The sequence below is a fragment of the Apteryx rowi genome, unplaced genomic scaffold (genome assembly GCF_003343035.1).
Source record: "Apteryx rowi isolate R43461 unplaced genomic scaffold, aptRow1 scaffold_482, whole genome shotgun sequence".
NCBI lineage: Eukaryota > Metazoa > Chordata > Aves > Apterygiformes > Apterygidae > Apteryx > Apteryx rowi.
Genome location: NW_020450741.1, coordinates 177,927 through 198,258, shown reverse-complemented (window position 1 = coordinate 198,258; position 20,332 = coordinate 177,927). Strand labels below are relative to the sequence as shown.

The following is a 20,332-nucleotide window of genomic DNA, read 5'->3' as shown; positions in this document are numbered from 1 at the left end:
TTTCTGCGCGCAGCTGTCGCGAGAGCGGGGAGGAGGAGGAGGAGGAGGAGGGAGGGGAGGAAGCAGAAGGGGGGGGGGGCAGCTCAGGCCCGGCCTCGCTATGGTGCCTCCCCCCGGCCCGGGTACTGCTTCCCCGGGTGTTTTCACGCACACGCTCACGCACACGCACACGCACACGCACACGCACAGCCTCTGCGTGGGGGCTGCGTGCACCCTGCGGCGGGTTGCGCTTTGCCCCCCCCCCCGGAGCATGTGTACGGCTGCAGCATCCCTGGGCTCTYGGAGCAGCCCGATCCCCTCGGAGCACCCCGATCCCCTTGGAGTACCTCAATCCCCTCGGAGCACCCTGAGCCCCCTGGAGCACCCTGAGCCCCAAGGAGCAACCTGGGGCCCTCGGAGCACCCTAAGCCTCTTGGAGCACCCTGATCCCCTTGGAGTACTCCAAGCCCCTTGGAGCCCCCTGAACCCCTTGGAGCACCCTGAATGCCTTGGAGCCTCCTGAGCCTCTCAGAGCATCAGAGGCCCCTAAGAGCATCCCAACCCCCCTGGAGCACCCTGAGCCCCTCAGAGCATTCCAGGGGTCTTGGAGCACCCCAAGCCCCTAAAAGCACCCCAATCCCCTTGGAGCACCCTGAGCCCTTCAGAGCATCCTGATCCCCTCAAAGCACCCCAATCCCCTTGGAGCACCCTGAGCCTCTAGGAGCACCTTGAGCCTCTTGGAGCACCATGAGCCCCTTGGAGCATTCCAGGGGGTCTTGGAGCACCCCAAGCCCCTAAAAGCACCCCAATCCCCTTTGAGCACCCCAATCCCTTCGGAGCACCCCGATCCCATTGGAGCATCCCGGGCCCTCAGAGCTCCTGCGAGTATCACCATCCCCTCTGAGCAGCTGAACCCCTTGGAGCATCCCAAGCCCCTCCAAGCATCCTGGGGCTCTCAGAGCATCCTGAGCCCCTTGGAGCACCCGGGACCCTTGGGCTGCCTGGAGCAGGCCCCACTCCCGGGGCTGGCAGGGCTCTCCGTGCCTGCCGCAGGATCTGTGCCACTGGCACTGGTGGAAGCGTGCCGCTTACCCAGCACCAGCTGCCGGTGGTGGGACCCGGCCTAACGCAGGACCAGGGTGCTGGGCACCTTGTGGCCCAGAATAGGGGCTGGAAGGTGCGGGGTGGTTCCTAAATCTCCAGAGTATCCAAAGCTAATTTTTCTCCTTAAAAAAGAGCCAAGGCTCTGCCTCCCCCCGCAATGCTCTGCAATGAAAGGACTCTAAAAGTTGTTGCATTTCCAGAATGCTCAGTTTGCAGCATGGGGGATGGACAGAYGGACTTCATTTCCCGGCAGCCTTTGGCCTTGTGCTGCCCCCACCCTGGAGGAAATAGGCTCCCCTACCCCCCCACCCTCTCACCCCATCTGCCTCCCATCTCTGGGGCCTGAGGAAGGGTTTCACTTGCCAGGGGCAGGGGGCAAAGCCCAGGTGGGGGCATGGGGGTGCAGCGAGGGAGGAAGAGGAAGAGGGCTGGGGCTGGAGGGAGGAAGGGCGTCATCCAAGCAGCGTGGAGCGGTGCTGCTGTCACTTCCGCCCCAGCGCCCCGCAGAGCAGGAGCATGCCTGGGTGATAAAGAAAGGGATTAAAAAAAAAAGCACGGGAAAGGGACRCACAGAGCCCTGCGGCAAAAGCGTCTCCTGGGGCACCCCTCTGCCCCCAGCCCAGCCGGAGCTGCGTGTGCCTGCGGGGGAGCCGGGGCCGAGGCCATCCCGTGACACGGGGCGTCTGCGAGGGAGGGAAGGGCAGACAGGGACAAATCCTGCTGCATCGGCACTGTTAGACCCTGGCCCTGATGCCAGCCCCCCCCAAATGCCCCCCCTCCCTGGGTGGGCTCAGCCCCCTCAACATCCCTCATCCCTGAAGGATGCTGTGATTGCGGCACAGTCTCAGGACTTGAAGGGTCGGGGAGATGGGGACTCGGGGCTCCCCGTTGCTAACCCCAGAGGCAGGATTACCAAAAAACACATCTCCTGTGGCTGGCGTGGGGACGGGCGATCCTCCTCGGTCTGTCCTGGGACACTGCTCCTCACTGGGCCTCAGTTTGCCCAGTTAACAGTGAGGATGGAGGACCCAGAAAGAGGGACGAGGTGGTGCCATAGCTGCGCACTGTCAGCAATGGGGTAAGACCCCGAGAGTGGCGCAAGCACCAGCAGCACCCAGCCTGGAGGGGAAAATCAGCCCAGGGATCACCCAAAATTCAGCCCTGATGCAGCTGTCCTGTCGCCCAGCAGGAGGATGATGTTTTCCCCCTACAGCTGAGCCCCTGAACGAAGCTGCCTCCTGCCAGCCACAGCACAGCGCCCAGTATCTTGCGAGAGGAGCCCCCACTGCCCTGCTTTTTGGGGAAAGTCCCGGCTCTTTATTAATCATGACAAACTTTACATTTGCCAAGCCATCAGGTTTTGGTCCATTCGAGCAGCCCAAGCAGGCCCAACGCAGCCCAGCCCAACTTGGCTGAGTGCAGTCCGCAGACTTGTGCCACAAAAAGGCACTTTGGGCTTCGGCTAAAAGTCCTTGCAGCTCTTTTCCCAGGAAATCAGGGCACAGCAGCAATGTCCAGGTCTTGTTGTGCCCTATTTCCCAGCGTTTTCCTCACCTGTTGGTTTAGCGGAGGGGGGGTTTCTTCAATCCCAGTGGCTCCCAGCCAGCCATGCTGTGCAGTCCAGCATTGCACTGGGTTGTGCAGGCACCTGAGCTCGGTGTATGGGTGAAGCTTGTTTCCATGCCCGGTGGCATCTTCTTGCAGCATTCAAAGCGGAGGGAACGGAGCTGCCTCCTGCATGCGTTTGTGCTTGTCACCGTGCAGGGACCCATGGGTGAAATACTTATTCTTGGCTCTATTTTTGCATCAGACTCAGATTTGCCACACTTGCAATATGTGAACTCTCCAGCATCAAAGTCAGAGGACCAAAGCCACCACTGGCTCTCCGGTGTGACAAGCTGTATGAGCAGGGAGCAAAGAGACAGTCSTTGCTCCAGGGCTGTGATTTCAAGTAGCCACGGAAATCAGTGATTTTCACCAGCACAAGCCTGGCTYGTGGGTACGGGCAGCGCAGAGGTGGGGAATGGGCTGGGCAGCCATTGAAGGGAATAGGGGGCCCAGAAGGCGGCCAGTTCAAAGGGGAAGCGGTTATTTAACARCAACATCAGCAGAAAGGTGCTGGTCAGCCCCCTCCTCATGCTGGACTCAGAAATGATTTTGGCAAAGCCTGTCTTTCAGGGTATGCAGTGGCCTTCCCATCACAGCCAGCTGCAGAGAGATGCCTGTTGACCACCATCAGTCTGCTCCAGGCAGGGATATGGGTCTCGCTTGGGTGGCATGTCTTCATCGAAGGTGAGGTGGGAGGATGCTGCTGGTGGCCTCCCATCACGCCTGGCCATGCAACAGCTGGATGGAGCTCAGATCTTCTGCACGTAGTTCCCAGGGAAAAGGCCTTCCTTGCCACGGAGTCGACCTTTCCACCAACCGGAGATATCTGGAGAAGGGGTAAAGCAACAGTTCAAGGTCAAAACCATCTACACGATGCTGCAAACCTGAGTGCAGGGGGCTTGCCCAGAGGTGCTGGGGCAGCGATGCCCACTGTGTACCTTCCAAGATGATGTCGATGATGTCCCCCACATTGAAGCTGAGCTCGTCCACGTCCTGCCCCACGTACTGGTACAGTGCCTGGCAGCGCGGGGCAGCTACCTTGGGCTGTGGCTTGGGGCGCCCGGCTGGAGGGGGTCGCTGGCTCACGCTCCGCCGCCGTTGCATGCTGCAGGGTCAAGGACAAATGACATTAAAAGAGATGAGTGTAGGATATGGCGGGACATCACGCTGCACCCAGGACAGTGTGGTACACTGAGCCAAGCCCAGGGCTACATCCCCCTTCCAGCCTTGATCTCCCCCCACCGAAGTGCTGCTCTGTGCCTTCAGCTCAGCACTGCAAAGGGAAGGTCCTCTTAGTGCAGGCTTTGGGAGAACTGCTGTGAAGAAGACCCAAGGAGACCTCCCAGCACAGCCAGACCACTTGGAGCAGGTCCAGCTGGATGGAGCCAGGAGGGTGAGCTGGCCGTGGAGGGAAAAGTCAGTGTCCAGGGGCAGCAACAACAAGTGGGAGAGGTTGGGGCCGGTCTGGGCACATTGGGGGATGGTACCGTGACCTACCCAGCCACCCCCTGGTCGGGCACGTTGAGGAACTCCATGTTCTGCTCAGACGGGGGCCGCGTCTTTGCCTTGCGGCTGCTTTGCGCRGGCAGTGCTGCAACTGGTGGTCCCCGCACCTGCTTCTGGTGTGCCGTGTAGGTGTTCCGCTGCGCCTGGCTGTTGCTGCGGGGGAACTGGGGTGCCCCATTCCTGCAAGCGCCTGGAGACCCCCCCAGAGATGGCGTGTTATGGCAGCAGGGGCCACTGGGCCAGGCTGGGGTCTGCCCTCGGGGACCGGCTTCCCGGTGCTGACCCCTTTGGCACTGCCCTCACCTCTTGGCGCTGGTGGGGCACTTCGGGAGGCCGGTGGTGGCCTGTGGCAACCTCTGCTCTGCGTCACCCCCTTCCTTGTGGGCTCTGGGGGGGCAAAAGACCCGCTGTTAGGTGATGGTCCCCATAAGCTTCGTGAGGTCCCCAGAGATGGCTGGGGAGTGGGCAGTGGGTTGGCTGCCTCTTTCCCCAACGTGTCCAGTCTCCCCATCACATGAGCAGCAGCATGACCACCCTCCTGGGTGAAATGCAAGTGTGTGTGCCTGAGGATGGCGTGCCATGCCCGGGCACATGGTGGCTCACCCTGCCAGCCCCTTGCTGCCGCAGCCCAGCTGCCCTGGCACTCCTGACCCTCCCGCTGCCTCTCCCCTGCGGGGTGCCCCGGCACCAGCACTCACTGGAGTTCTTGGGGAGCCCGTCCCCGATGCTGACCGTAAGGGTTTTGCCTCCTGCTTTGAGGGTGGCCACGTCGCCCTGGCCTCTCCCGAAGGTGACGCTGCGGGTGCCGCCGCCGCCCCAGCCCTCCTTCTTTACCCGGAACTGTAGTCTGGTGGAGAGAGGCAGGCCATGAGGCCAAGGTTGGGGACCCTCCACACTGCTGTGGGGCTATAGGGCCAGCCCTCCACAGGCACATGTGGTTGGCCTTGAAAATTTGGGCCATGAGAGGAAAGGGTCAAGCCCAGTCAGTAGCGCTGCCCCCACTCCTTACATGTCTTTGAAGGTGAGGTGCAGCTTGCTGCGGGTGAGCTCCTCATAGCGTTTGCACAGCAAGCTGATGAGCTCTGTCTTAAAGATTGACTCCAAGAAATTGTCGGCTTCATTCTCATGGAGGATGAAGAAGTCATCCTGCCTGGTGCTGCTCGGAGAAACACCCAAGAGGGGAAGTGTTAGACACCGGGCACAGGCAATGCTGATCACAACCAGTGCTGCTTGGAAACCAGGAGACCCCACTGAGTCTGGAGTCTGGGTCAACCCAAGTCAACAGATTTGGAGGCTGACCTAGTGGAAAACCTCCCAGGCCTCTGAAGCAAGGACGCAGCCAACCCTGCAGGGACCCCAGCCTCATGAGTCCCCTATCTCTTCCCTCCCCACCATGGTGCGATGCTCTGATGCCTTCATCTCCAACAGTGGGTTGGAGATCAAAGGATGGAGAAAGCCTGGGAGACCCAGGATGGGCCAGCACACCAGGCAGTCTGACCCCACTGGGGCTGCTGAAGACCTCATGGTCCCCTCACAAAGAGCCTTGTGGAGCCACATGTGGTCATAGTCCTGTGCTAGGGGACGCACCTCAGCGAGACGCCGCTCACAGCCTGGATCTCCACCTTCTTCTTGAGCACTTCCTTGATCTGCCCCTTCTCGGGACCTTTCTTCACCTTCTCCCGGCCAATCAGGTAGAAGTACTTGGGGGTGAGGATGAAGTCTCGCTTGATGGGCTGGGAATGGGCAGGAGCAGGGGGTGAGGGACACGGGTACGTGAAGTGTATGTTTGCTGGGGGACACGAGGCCCACATGGGTCCCATCCAAGCACATCCATGATGAGTCATGAGAATGTGGCATGACTTGGACTTCCCCTGAGTCCCAGCTGGGTCCATTTACCTTAAATCTCCGGTCGTACTTGGTGACGGAGTCAGCGAAGTCTATCCGCTCCCTCTTGGCCATGAACTGGCGCAACTCCGGCCGTTCCTCCATGCCCAGGTAATCACCCACAAAATTCCTGTTGATGCTGTTCCTCCTCCTCTCTTTGAAGTTGTAGAGGATGTTGGAAGCTGTGCARGACCCCAAAGCCATGCTGGTCAGGCCAGGGCCCTGCCGGCTGGGCAACTGAGCCCGTGGCTTGGACCACTGGAGCTCAGCACTGGGAGCCTGCGGGGCCAAGCATCTCCTGGCCTTATAAATCTGGCTGCTAGAGCCGCGTGAGACATCCCACAAGCTGTGGCAGCAGGACGTGGAGCTCATTGCATGCCATAGAAGGCATCTGAGCTGTTTGAACCATGCTGGCTTTTAATCACATTAATTGCTCTCAAAACCTTGTGTTGTGGGAGGGAGAGACCCCAGGCTGTGGGGTTTTCCTCTTGATTTTTCACTGTACATTTGGAGACATTGGGAAATGCCTGCAACGGGAGCTGGGTGGTGAACCACTGACCTTTCCCATCCTTCTGCAAACACTGAGCATTGGGTACCCTGCAGCAGAGCAGGATCCATCTCAAAACTGAGTCTCCTACTCATCTCCATCCCTTTTGGAGGCAATGAAATGGAGAGAGGGAGACAGAGAGGGGCTCTAATTTCTGTCCTATGGCCCCTGTCAGGGCTGGAAATAGTAGCAAGAAATCCACTCCCTCCTTTAAAATCATGGAGAAGACCCCAGGCATCCTGCTCTCCAGCCCCACATCACCCCCTCCTTATTAGCACTGCAATTAGGAGCTGGGCTGCTGGTCTCCTGCTCCTTTGGTGGCCAGGCCAGTAGGCAGCGATGGGGCTGACTCCAGCTGAGAGCATCCTTGCGGGGTGCTGCTCCTGACCCGAAACCACTGTCATTGCCCAGTTCCTGGCCTGGCTGCTGTGGCTCTGGCTCCACGGTCTTACCCTCTTCTCGCATCTGCTCGTACTTCCGGATGGCGATGTGTCGCCGCCAGGCTTTCTGGATCACCCGGGCAAAGCCGTCGAACTTCCGCTCCCGCATCTCTTCGAGGAGGAAGAGCTGCACGAGGGGACATGGGGTGCTGTGCCCAGCTGGGGACCGGGCTGCCTGGCCAGGATCTCCCTCCCTTCTCCCAGGTATTAACACCCCCTTCCCAAAAACACCCCAGCATGGCCCAAATTGATGCCCAGCTGGACATAGGGATGTCCCTTCTGGAGGTTGGATGGGTGCTGCTTGCTACGTGCCTTGGTGCCCCCCAAGACCCGTGCAGAGCTGTGAGATGACAGGCAGAGCCGGGCCACCTACCGATTCAGGGTTCTTGACAAACACCTTGCTCCGGCCCATCTGATACTGGTCTGGGTCCATGTTAACAGACCGCAGCAAGTGCTGCACGCCCTGGCGCTCATCCCCTCGCCAGGAGGGCCACGTCTCTGGAGTGAGGATGGCGTACCTGCCGGCAGAGGGGCCATGAGTGCGCGCCCTGGGCTCACCGCCCTCTCTCTGGGGCCAACCCCAACGGTTGCTCACCGTTGCAGGAACTTGTGGAAGATGCGGCGGTAGGCAAAACCTGCCCGGCGCACCCGAATGTTCTCCTTCAGCCCCAGGTACTCGACTTGGTGCTTCACCCTGTGGAGCCAAGAGTGGCAAGGGAAGCGCTCAGGGTGGGACAAGACTCTGCATTGCAGCTCCTGTGGAGAGGAACCGGCCCAGGGATCCACTCGGCAGCTCAATCCTTGTAAGAAAGCTGGACTCTGCCGTGCACCGGTCCCTGGGCTTCACAGGTGCCATGATGCAGAGGCCTCCTTTACCTGCTCTCCTCCCAGTCCCTGGGTTTCTTGGTCTCATTGGGTTTGATGCAGCGGATGTAGTGTGGCGTGCACTTCATTAGCGTGTTCACCAGATCGTTAGCCTGTTTCTGTTGCAAAGATGAACCTTGGCAGCGTTTGGAGGCTTTGCCAGGAGCCCAGCACCCTGTTGCTGCCCAGGGGAAAGGCAGCTGCTGTCCCACAGCCTCCAGGACGTACCTTGATTTTGGAGCCCGCTGTGGTTGGTCGGCCCTTTTTGTCAGAATCCAGCTTTTCTGGGAAAAGCGTTTGGATGAAACCACTGAAAGGCAGATAACAGTGAGCGGGTGAGAGCTGATGGACTCTAGGAGGTTCGGCAAGCGCTAGGCCATCGCAAGAACCAGCTCCAGCCCCAGTTTCTGCTGCTGTGGAACGCAGACGTGAGGCATCAGTCTGCACTAAGCCAGATCCCTCCAAATTTCCCCCTCCATCCAGACCAGCATCTCTCGAATCCTGCTGCTGCTGCACCCGATGGGGAGGTGCCACCAGTCCCCGTGGGGTGAGGCAGGATGCTAGGCACTGGCCAGGGCAGGAGCGCGAGATGGTCCAAGACACAAATTTTCCCCTCTGGCTTTGAGGATGCTGCACGCAGACTGAGCCCTCAAGGGATGCCACAGGGGACCGAGGCGCTCCCCGGACTCACTATTCACTGCTCTGCATGAGCTCAATCAGGTCGGTGAAGAGCACGTCACGGTTGCGTTCGCAGAAGCCCGTCACATCGTAGGAGACCTGGAGGGGCCAGGAGAGGGGGGAGCTCAGCCTGCCTGTGCCATACCCCCACCCCCTCCCAGTACCGTGTATGCGAGGGGCACCCATGTGCGGGGCGCGTGCTGTGTACCTTGCCTGCATAGTGGTGGATGATGAAGCCTGAGTTCCAGCTGTTGAAATGCTCGTGCGTCCCCACGGCTGCCTGCAGCTTCTGCAGCAGGGTCTGGTCGGCCCCTTCGCCGGTCGCATGCATGGTGGCGCAGACATCGTCCAGGACACTCATGATCCCGGGTGGGTTCTGGGGGAGGCAGCCAAGCCCGGGATGACCTGTGTGCCCTGAGTGAAGCCCTGGGAGATTGGGCAGGGCCCAGTCCTGTATCTGGCTTTAAATGCCCTGTGCTGCTAGAAGCGGCTTTCCTTTGAATTGCTGCTTGGGTTAAGGATGTAGAGCACCTCCTTGGTGCTGCTGCTTGCCCAAGGATGGTCTCTGGCTGGACTGGCTTTGGCCACCCACCACAAACAGCACCCTGTCTGTCTGTCCCTCCGGCGTGTCCTAAGCCTCCCCTTGAGTAGGAGACCCCACTCACCAGCTTGTTCTCGATCAAGTCGCACACCACCTTGTTATTGAAATACTGGATCTGGGTCCACTTGATGCCCTCCTGCACGTATTCCTCCTAGGGAAGAGCAGAGAGAGACAGGTGATGGCAGCTGTGTGCAGACGAACGGACATGGGCAGCCTTTCCTCTCCTGTCCTCTGCTCATGAACAGTGGTCACTTACAACCTCCAAAGTTCCTTGTGCTTGGGCTTTCTGAGCCAATACCTACAAAAAAGGGGTTGGGTCACCTTTTCTATCCAGACCAGAGACCTGATTTCTGGGATCTGCCAACACCTGTCTGCTCTTGCTGTATCACTGGGATCTGCCTGGGGTTGGGGGGTGTCGGGGTGCAGGAATCAGGGCTTTAGGCAACTTTCAGTTCCCCCCACCGCACCGTGCCCAGTCCCCTGTACCTGCTCTGCCTTGAGGGTCAGCTCTATGAAGATCTGCTGCAGCTTCTCRTTCACAAAGTTAATGCAGAATTGTTCAAAGCCGTTTTTCTGCAAAATTGCAGAGGAGAATGGAAGAGGAAAAATAAGATAGGGCTGAGTTAGCTTCTGCCTCTTTCACGTCACCAGAGGAGAAAAAGGACGGACGGTCCCCAGCTGGACTTCTACAGAAAAGCAACCAGTACCTGGAATATTTCGAAGCCGTAGATGTCGAGCACCCCAATGCTGTACTCCTCATGTGGCTTCCGCATGGCCCGGTTAATAGACTGCAGGGAGAGACAGCCCAAACCCCCTTCATCGAGAGCTCCTGCCAGCTTGGCAGACTGTACACTGGAGCGGATGGCCCCTGCTCGTACCCCTTCCCTGACGGGCTGGTGTCCTGAGACACTTCACTCATGTCACCACCTCATGCCCCATTTCTGAGGTCATCTCAAGGATGTAGCCAGCTCTTCCCATCTCATCTGCTGTGCTCATGACCCAAGCACCAAGCAAAAGCTCTTTGTGCCTTGGCAGAGGATGGGGGTAGGAGTTACCTCCTGCAAAGAAGGGCCACGTACTACCTGACCAGAGCATCCCCATCTGCAGCGGGGCTGCAGGGGCACGCACCTCCACAAGAAAGTCGAAGACCCGCGTGTAGAGGCCCTTGGCCAGGGCATCCCGGGTGTAGGCCGCCTGCTCCACATTGAGGGTGACATTGATGGACTCTGAGCGACCACCCCACTTGCTGTCCATTTTCCTGCTGGTGATTTTGTCGTTGAGCCGGTCCTGGTTGATCCCCAGCAGGTAGGCAGGGAAGGCCAGCGCTGGGCAAAGGGAGGGTGGTCAGGGTGGACACACATCTTAGGAATGCTGCCTACAGCYGCTGGGGCTGCCAGACCCTCCTACACCCCGGCCGAGCCCAAAAGAGGAAGGGACAACTGCAGTCTAGCAACTAGATGTGGGATTGTGTCCTCCCTCTACTAAATCACTGCAAGGGACTGCCAAACAGGACTCCTGGCATCTATCCCCTACCAGTGACTTTCTAACTATGGTTGTGTCAATTCCTTGCTTACTGCCTCAGTTTCCCCATCTCTAAAGTGGGGAAGTTGCTGGTGCCACCTCTTTCCTCTGCCGAGGGATATGTGCTATGAGAAGTTTGYGTTCAAGTGCAAAGGATCTCTGCGAGCATCTCCGCTTGTGCTGCTGAGTAAGGGGTGTCGCTGTACTCACCATCGGCATTTTCCACCTGGGCATAGTTGCCCTCTTCCCGGAAGCTGATGTTCCCGAGGTGGAGGATCCCCGCCACGATCTGCAGCACCAGTTGCTGGTCCTCTCCGCAGATGCCAATGACCTGCATGGCGTTCTGGGGGGGGGGGGGCGCGAGGAGTCCGTCAGCCCGCACCTGGCCGCAGACGGCAGCGCCCAGCCTCGGGGAGACCCCGGGCACTCACCATGGTCTCGTGGAAGTCGCTGCGGTCGTCRGTGCCGTCCACTTGGTAGGTGTCTGACTGGTTCAAGTAGTAGTAATAATCGGGCGTCATGATGCCCAGGTTCTGCCGCTGCTCTTGGGATGCCCCTTCGATGAGCTGCCRGGTGTGGGGAGAGCGAGCGGAGGCTGTGGTTACCCAGGAGCAGCGCCTGCAGGTGCCCACGCGGCAGATGCTGGTGCACCCGTACCTGGTAGTAGATGTGGAAGTTCCTCTCGTTCTCGTTCTGGCTCACCACCCGGGACTTCTCCAGCAGAAAGTTGGAGATCTTCCCTCCGTCGGGCTCGCCACCCCGGCTGAACTGGATTTCAAAGTACTTCCCCTGCCAACGGGACACATTGCCGCTCAGAGCCTGCAGGTACGGGGCTGTGTCGCCTCCTCCCAGGGTCCAGCGGAAACCCCCTGCCTTCGGCCCTGTTATCCTCTCCCCCCATCCGCACGCTAACAGCATCAGTGCTCCAGCTACCCGGCTCTGGGTATCGCCAGGACGAATCCAGGCTGGGACACTGGGGTGGGTGCTGGCCCTCAACATGACTTGGGCTCGCAGCACCCTGCCCCAGGGACTTACGAAGCGGCTGGAGTTGTTGTTCCTGACGGTTTTGGCGTTCCCGAACGCTTCCAGCAAAGGGTTGGACTGCAGGATGATGTCCTTCACGTGCTGGGGACGAGAGGAGGGGACAAGGCTGAGCAGGGGGACACTAGGCCTCCCCATGGGGTCCCACCTGGGAGCACCCTGACTCGGAGCTGGCAGCATCCCCGAGGTCTCCCTACTCCCTGCCCCAGGGAGATGCTGCAGATGGAGGAGAAAGAGGGGCTGGGGGGAGGCAGAGGGACAGAGAGGGGATGGATGGAAGCAAAGCAGACGCCTGGCTGAGCATGGGAACAGTACCTGCACTTTCTCTCCGCCTCCGGACACTTTGGAGATGTAGCCCATGATATATTTTGCTGCCACTGTTTTCCCAGCCCCGCTTTCTCCACTGTGGAAACACCCAGGCAGAGGAGAAGTGAAGGGTGCAGAAATGCCCAGCCCAGGCACCAGAGTCRGGTCCCCACGTCCCCAGCGCAGACCGGGGACGAACGGCCCTGGGGTCGGGCACCACCAAGGGTCCAGCCCTGAATAAGCCCTGCGCCACAGCGGGGGGGCTCGTAGGGTGCTGGAGAGGTGCAAGGAGCCCCGGGGTCCCGGGGCCGGGTGATCTCCTGCCCAGGAGCATGCGCACATGGCAGGGGACGGGGACTGCTGTTGCTTTGGGAACATCCTGGGACAGAAATGGGGCCAGATCCCCCTGCCGGGAGCAAGGCTGGCTACTCTGGGAGGAGATAGTGGACTTCTTGTTGCTGGATTTGGGAGGGGGGGAACACAGGACTTTGGAGCCTAAAGGGGAAGTCTTGGGACTTGCCCCACATCCTGACCTGTTCCCTTGCAACATGTGACCGGAAAACTCCATTGCGCAAGGCTCAGTTCCTACAGGGAACAACAGCCTGTGGCAGCCGCGGGGCCGCAGCCCAGATGCCGGGGTCCCCCAGGTCCCCCCAGGGGTGAGAACCGCCTGTTTTCTTGCTTGTACAGCACTCTGTGCAATGCAGCCTTGGTCTCACTCAACTGAGAGGGGAATGGGCTGTGCGTCGGGTCACTGGGGAAGGAGGGAGTTGGGTCCAGGGGTCCTGGCAGCGTGGCAGCACCGAGACCCAGCTCTCGCCCTCGGCCAGCCCTGTACCTGATGATGACGCACTGGTTCTCCCCATCAATCAGCATGTTCCGGTACATGTTGTCGGTCAGGGCGTAGATATGGGGGGGATTTTCATACTGAGCCTAGAGAGGGGACATGGAGAGTGGTGCTGAGCACGGAGCAGCCTCCCCGCCACCACGGACAGGCTCCAGCTCCAAATCACCTTAACTCTGCCCACACACTGCCCGAGGGAACAAACGTGAAGCAGGGATGGGGCATATCCTCTCAGCACAGAAAAAGTGAGCTTGCTGGAGGCATTTGGTATGTTTCCTCAGCTCTTTGGTGGTGTCTCTCTGTGGCTGTTTTAACATCATTTGTTAATGACGTTACCACGTTTGGGTTGCTTTTGCTTGTATTTATTAGCTGAATTTCCCAGGCCTGCAGATTTGCTCCTGAGTCTTGTTACTGACCCTAAACAGGAGCATCGGTCTGGTTTGGGAATGCCGATTCCTGCAGGACCCAAAGGGAGGATGGGACTGATCGTGGGAGAGCCCCCAGGCACTTGCAGGTAAATGCAGCACATAAGGCAGCAAATGAACCTGGTTCAGCTCAACGTCCTCTCCCTTCCCCGACCCCACAGCCTGCGTGCAGCGTCCTCACCGCTCCTTGGTAGAGCTCGATCTCCCGGTCCGTGAAGTAGGGCATCTGCTTGAAGGGGTTAACCGAGATGAGCACTGGCCCGATGTAGGTCTGAGAAGCAGGTTAAGGTCTGTCCACTGGTCTCCCATGTCCCCACCATCCCTGTCCCACTCGCCACCCGCCGCCAGGACGCAGCCTCAGGGTGACGTCGGTGCAACAGGGCTCGATGGCACAGCCAGGCCAGGGAGCAACGGCAGCAGCGTATTTGGGGGCTCCCTGCCTGCTCCTAACAACGGCACTGTGATACCACCAGGATTTTTATCCCRGGGGCCAGCAGCAGATGTGCTTGTTGCCATCAGCATTCCTGCCATGTTCCGAGCTCTTTGCTGTTAACGCTCAGTGTCATTCAGCCACGTTTTTTGCAACAGGAGCAGAGAACATCCCCACTCAACAGCCAGGGAAACTGAGGCACAGAGCGGCATGCTGCCGGTGGCAACCTCGCAGGGGAGAAATCGTCGGCTCCTGCCTTTGCTCAACACCTCCATGACGCCCTCCGCTTCCCTCCACCACCGGGCACTGCAGCCCGGCCTGGAGCATCCCAAAATCTCCCTCAGGGTGGAGGGGAGCATTAATGTATGGGGAGGGGGAAGAGAACAGCCAGGGGACCGAAAAGCAGGGAATTGAGCCTGCGAACGACGGGAACAGAGGCAGATGCAGCAGGAGGACGGGGATGAGTCCCCAGCGCTCCAAGCAGGCGCCGGTGCCTGGGCGGATGCTACAGAGAGGGATGACAGTATCCTGCACCGTCCCCAGTGGGGTGAGCCCCTGGCGAGGGCAGGGACAGTTGGCCGTCCTGTTTTCAGCCCATGCTGAGGGTGGGAAGGGCAGAGGAAGAGGAGCTGAAAGGCGGGAAGAGCAAGGTTTTTGCAGGAAATGCAGAAGCGCGGGGCGTTGAGTAACGGCTGGGCAGCGGGCTCTGCGCAGCATGGTGAGAAAAAAGGAAGGTGGAGGTTGTGTTTTTTCTTTTTTCCCTTTTTTAGAAAAAAGAAAAAAAAAGCCCAAGCCCCAGCCCCAACCACCAAAGGCATTTARAGCCCCACGGCTGCTCTAAGAGCAAGGAGGAGCACCGCATCACCGCCTTCCCCGGACGGCACATCACCTTGTAAGGCCAGAGCTTCTTCTTCAGGGAAACCGCAGGGACTGTCAGTGGTGAGACCACTGCACGCGCCAGCCTCTCCCCCTGTCGAGCAGCTGCCCTAAGCCACTGTGTTGCTCTGCCCTGCAATTTAATGATTTTTTTCCTATCCCAGCCTGACCTGGCAGCTGCCAAGACTGGGAGCAGTGAGGAGCAGATGGATGCTGCAGGGATGCTGAGCCACTGTGGTCCTTGCTGGGGACGAGCGGATGGATGCTGCAGGGATGCTGAGCCACTGCGGTCCTTGCTGGAGACAAGGCTGCTCCTGATCCACCCCAATGACCATTGCAGAGTTTTTCTGCTTGAATTTGCCATCGCTGGAGGTCTCCGGTAGCGTGGAGGTGAAATCTCGGCAGCACTGGGAGGCTCCATCCCACGGCAAAAGGATGCAGCTCTGTGAGCTGCAGCTGTGAGCATCCCTGAGGGGTGGCACAGAGACCCTGACCCTGCAACTGTGGCTGGGGAGGGAGGACATGGCACCGCAGGGGGATGCCTGAGCCTGGGGGGAGATGGCAGCTTGGAGGGCCGTCAGCCTGGGGAACAGCAGGAAGAGATGCAAATGTGGCCATCAGGATCTGGCTCCCAGCAGGGATTTCACAGGGCCATGGGAATCGCGGAAGAAGTCAGATGAGGATCTTGGTTATGGCTTGCTTTGCAATCCTTGATGCGCTGGGACTAGAAAGGAGGGATCCAAGCAGCATCACAGGGCACGGCAGGCCAGGCAATGGCCCATGGCTCTGCAGAGCAGCTCGTAAACGGGGTTGTTTTGTGTCAGCTGACAAGCTGGGACTGGGGTCGCCCGCCGTCCTGCCGTCTCATTGCACCTGCTGTGGGCTGCGGGCTGGGGCCAGCCGAGGTCTCTGGGTGCACTGTGGCGGTGGGCGCCTCTGGGGGGGGGGGGTCACACAGGCTACCACGCTTGTGCTGCTGCATCCAGACCGGGGGAGAAGATTCCGTCCTTGCCCCGGCGCAACATCCTGCTGCGCAGCACTGGTGGGCTCAGGAGGGAGCCGCAAGCTGGCGGGACCATGCTGCAGGCACCGGAGACGGGCCCTTTCCCCAGTTAATGATGAATCCCTCGGACTGCTCAGGGCTGCAGCGTATAAAGGGGTGAAGACAGCTTTGCAACAGCCACCTCTATTCCCCCAGGCTAATCCCAACCCTTCCCGGGACCAGGGCTCTCTGGAAGCACCAGGACAGCCCTGGGTTGACCAGCTCCCCTACAAAGCTCCCGAGTGCRGCCCTGGGAAGGATACAAAGATGTAATCGTCCATAAAGCGCTTCTTGAGGTTCTCCACGATGGCCTCCTCAGTGATCTTGGAGAGCAGCACCATGTCATCCACACCGCTCTGCTTGACGTTGTGGCTCTGCCAGTGGAAGCGCTCCTTGCTGCCCTGTGGGGAGACAGCGAGAGCTGCTGCACCAGGGTGCTCCCAGCACCGCGCGTGGCATGCAGTCGGTGCAGGGTCTGCAAAGCTCCTGAAAATCTGCTCTGGGGAAGCGGTGGCTGAGCAAGAAGCAAAACGGCAAAGTCCTGCAGGTGGGCCAGGATTTGCCCCGCTGTGAGCCGCTCCTCTGGCCGAATCCTGCCTCCCTACACTGGGCTTGCAGGCTGAACGTCACGGAAAGGAGCAAACAGGGTGCCACCAGCCCATCTGCAAGATCACCCTGCTCGTTAATGAGTTAATGAGTGAACAAATTGCCACAGCGGCTCCGAGCAGGGAAAAAGCAATTGCTGCCTAGGCTCTGCCTGCAAAAATAACCCAGGGGAAAGGCAAAAATCTGAGGGCAGCCCATTGGTGTTTGCCTGACCTGGTGCACCCTCGGCTTGCTGCCTCCCCACTGCATCTCTACTTGCATTCGGTGCAGCCTCCGGGCAAAGGAAGCAGCCTAGGGCACAGGTGTGAAAGGTCCTCAGGCATCGTTTCCTCCCTGCCTGGGCAAATGCAACTACCTGCTTTCCGACTGTAGAGAAAAAAGCCCCGAAAGTAGCCTCACTCCATCCTTTCGTGACAACGGGGCGGAAGGAAAATTTAGCGAGCTGCAATTTAAAGCATTGCGGGGCTAGATAGGGCCCTTCCTGGGGATGGGAGGGGAAGATTGCACCTTGCAAATAAAAGCAAAAAAACCCCAAACAAACACCCCCCCCCCAAGGCCTCTCCTCCTCACCGCTACAAAGGAAACTTGCTGCACTTGCTGCTTGGTGCAAAGCTGCAGCAAGGCGCCCGCCCGGGCATGTAGATGGCACGCAACACCGGCGAGGGCCGTGCCAGCACCTGAGCGGGGTCRTGCTCAGCGCTGGCGGGGAGCCCCTGGGCCCCGCGCGCCGCCCTGGCATCGGGGAGTCCCAGCTGGCAGCCGGGGAGGAGACATGTCTGGCTGGAGCTGTCTTTGCTCCTCTGCGTGCCAGATCGCTGCCACCTGCCCCTGCGTTTCCTCTTTTCGCCCAAAGCGCGCCAAGCAACGTTTCACTTCTCTTCCCCTCGCCCTTGCCCCAGCCTCTTACTCCTTCCATTTCCCCTTTTCGGCTCTTCCCCTTTTGCTTCATTTCATCTGCCAGGCTTTGGGTTTTCAGGCCCTTCTATGTTCTCGCCTGGCTGGGTCGGGAAGCACCTCTGTACCCCCCCGCCTTTGCTCCCTTATTTTTGCTCGGCAGCCCCTGCTACCCGGCCTCGTGCCCCGAGGATGCTCCCTGCTCCCCCACCAGCTTTGCCTCTACGGGGCGCCGGGATTTAATGCTGGCCTCAGAGCTGCAACCTAAAATACGGTGCTCCCCCCACTAAAACAAAACGAAAAAAACACGAAGAAAACTCCAAATGCAACTCAAATCCCCCAAAGCAATGGAGCTGGACCCCGCAGGCTCCCTGCCAGGCTCTCCTCATCCCGGCGCCCTTGGGCAGGGGCACCCTGCACTGGTATTGCCTGTGGCGGCACCGAATTCAGGCAAACAGTGGCATTTCTGGTGTCGCAACCTCAGCACTTTTGAGCTGACATCCRTACTTCTGCCTTGAGCAAACGACTGCCTGGCGCAGCCCCTGCCCCGTGTCCCGCCGCCTCCCAGGCGCGCTCCCCAGCAGCGCCGTGCATGACCGCGATGGCGCCCCTGATAAAGCACCGCTGCAGGGAAAACTCGGGCATTGCTTCGATGAGGGTGTTTGTGCCTGATTTGAGCTGGGCCACGTGTTTCTGCACCGTTTAGCTGAGCGCAAAGGGCTCCCGCGGAAGGGGGCCGGGGGCAGCCGACTGCCGTGGGCGGACGCACGGCTCGGAGCTGCACTGGCTCCTGCTTGAGACACGGTACTGAAAACCCAGGTTTGGAAATATATGCCCCGACATGCAGCTGAGCAACCCCCACCCAGCCCCAGGGGTCCCCTTGGCCCCATGCAATAGCTGCGCGTGCTTCATCCAGGCTGAAGTTTGGGTTAATCATAGGCGGGTGATTTTTGTTGGTCCTTGGGCAGCGGGAAAGCTGCTCTGGGGCTGAAATCCCAGGGTGAGAGGCGAAGCGTCGCAGGGGCTCAGCAGCCTAGCCTGCAGCAGGACTGCCGCGGGCGTCCTGCCGGAGCAGGGGGACTGCGCAGCCCCGACGCGATGCCATCCTGCCCTCTGCAACTGCGCACGGGCAGTGGCACTTGCAAGCCCCGGGAGCTGCCTTGGAGGCGAAATCTGCAGCCGCACTGCAAAAAGGTCCTTTCTCAGCCGCTGCTGCGCTGGGCGCAGCGGAGACCTGCTTCTGGCCGCGCCAGCGGGCCCCATATCGTTGCAAAACATCATTGCAAAACAGCATCTGTTTTTCTCCTAAACTCYGGTGCCCGCCACCGAGAAAAGCTGCAGAGGGCCCCGAATGGAGAGCAAAGACGGCCAAGGCTGGCACCCTTTTTTCAAGAAAGGGCAAACCCCAGAGCAGCCAACACCCTACAAAACCACCGGAAATACTTAGAAGAGCAGCACAGGGTATCGCAACGCCATCAGCAAACCCACGAGGTCGCAGATACGAGCAGTGCTCGTGGGGATGGGAAGAGCTGCCCCGGAGCCAAACCCCAGTGGGATTTGGGAATCTGGCTGCTTTCCCTGGGGAAATGGGATGAGCCTGGCGAGGGAAGCTTGGAGGGGCGCGGGTGGGTGCTGCAAGGTGGCAGATGGGCTCGTACAGCCCCATGGGGAAGCCACAAAGCATCTTCAGGCCTCGGATGCTGGTGGGAAGGGGAAGGTGTTCGTGTCTCGCAGGGGGGAGAGGGACCACGCCGTGGGGGGGGGGGGGCGCTGCGCTGGCGCATCCTCCCACAGGGCGGCAATGCGGCTGGCCCTGCGGCGGCGGCGGGGAGAGGCCAGCAGCTCTGGTTCCCCTTTGCCGTGGTCCCCCTTCCCTGCTGGGTGGGGAGACGAGGGCTGCAAATGTGGCCGGAGCAGAGCCATGAGCCGGGGCACGYGGCTGCAGCCGCCCTGCGCACCCATCTCCATCCCTTGGTTCTCCGTCTCGGGAGGGGAAAACAAAAGCCCCATTTTTCCCCTTAACTATTTCTCTTTCACCTCTGGTCCTTCCTCTCCTGCCTGCCTGTCCCAGAGTGTCCCAGTGCCCGCGGGGACTTCCGCTGCGCCCTGCCCGCAGTGCCCCTCGGGCCTTTCCAGCCTCCCCGGCTCGGCCCTTGCTTCCTCCACCCTCGTTGGCCTGTAGCCAGCCCGTTTCGAGAATCTTCCTCTTCCTCTTCTCCTTCCTCCAGAGCAACTTCCAGCTCCGGACGGTGCCGTTGCCCTTGCAGCAGCCCCATCCCCTGCGCCCAGAGGGGGTTGCGGCCCCGGTTCAGCCCTCGCCGGGTCATGGGCCCTGCCACGAGCCCAGTTTGAGGATGGAAACTGGCACCCGGCTGCTGTCACCTCCCCACACACCGCAGTGAAGCTGTTCAGCAAGGTACCACCGCCGGGAGGGCATCGCYGCCGGCTGGACCCACTGAGCCCCCCGCTCCTGCCGTGGCCAGGCAGTGCCGAAACCAAAGCGTTTCTCGGGAAGCCAAGTCGACAGGAACAAACCGGTTCCCTCTCCCGCCGGGGACCGCACAGACGGCGAAAGCAAAAGCACCTTTCCGCCAGCCCGGCCTCGCCACCCTGAGCCCCCTGCACCGCCGGGAGGGCATCACCGCTGGCTGCTCCCCGCAGCCCTGCCCCGGCGCCTCGCTCAGCCCCAACCCGGCCCTGCAAGGCTCCTGYCTGCTCCTCGCACCTGCAGGCAGTGGCAGCGGCGCGGGAACCGGGKCAGGGACAGGGTGGCCAGGGCCAGGATGGGCTGCAAGAGGGTGGCCAGGGCAGACGGCATCCCAGGGTTGCAGAGAAACCCGGGTGGCAATACCAGGGCATGYGGCCACCCTGGGGTGCAGGGGGACCCGGCCGTGCCCCGCCGCCCTGGTGCACTCACCATGGTGTCGCTGCAGCCTGGTCGTCCCGCGTGTCCTGCCCTGTGCCTGGCGGGGGGGGGGTGTCCTGTCACCAGGGGCCCAGGACCATCCCCAGGCACGTCGCTGTGCGTTTCTCCCCCAAGTGCAAATGCAACTAAATAATTTTTTTTCCTCCGCCTACTTCCTCATTTAGTACCGAGCTGCTCTGTCGGGGGGGTGGGGAGATCAAGGGCTGCTTT

The 20,332-nt window shown here is 60.2% G+C and overlaps 1 protein-coding gene across 2 annotated transcripts; it reads right to left on the bottom strand.

Annotated features, from left to right (window-relative positions):
- Positions 1–2,374: 2,374 nt before the first annotated feature.
- On the bottom strand, positions 2,375–20,227 carry MYO1F (myosin IF). 2 transcript variants are annotated; one of them, XM_026078674.1, is made up of 28 exons: positions 20,114–20,227; positions 15,960–16,097; positions 13,530–13,619; positions 12,918–13,012; positions 12,089–12,176; positions 11,768–11,857; positions 11,390–11,521; positions 11,164–11,298; positions 10,943–11,075; positions 10,340–10,536; positions 9,919–9,999; positions 9,698–9,784; positions 9,276–9,362; positions 8,819–8,986; positions 8,624–8,709; positions 8,161–8,242; positions 7,945–8,051; positions 7,664–7,762; positions 7,442–7,586; positions 7,081–7,195; positions 6,094–6,263; positions 5,785–5,930; positions 5,207–5,353; positions 4,896–5,044; positions 4,501–4,584; positions 4,189–4,387; positions 3,630–3,796; positions 2,375–3,517 (listed from the first exon to the last, which is right to left on the bottom strand). In XM_026078674.1, exons 1-28 carry the CDS (start codon positions 20,114–20,116, stop codon positions 3,441–3,443), a joined length of 3,297 nt encoding a protein of 1,098 aa, XP_025934459.1. In that variant the 5' UTR covers positions 20,117–20,227; the 3' UTR covers positions 2,375–3,440. The 2 variants fall into 2 exon arrangements, 1 of the variants encoding a protein (XP_025934459.1); XR_003255632.1 differs by lacking the exons at positions 2,375–3,517; positions 3,630–3,796 and having other exon boundaries at positions 4,295–4,387; positions 4,930–5,044.
- Positions 20,228–20,332: the final 105 nt, after the last annotated feature.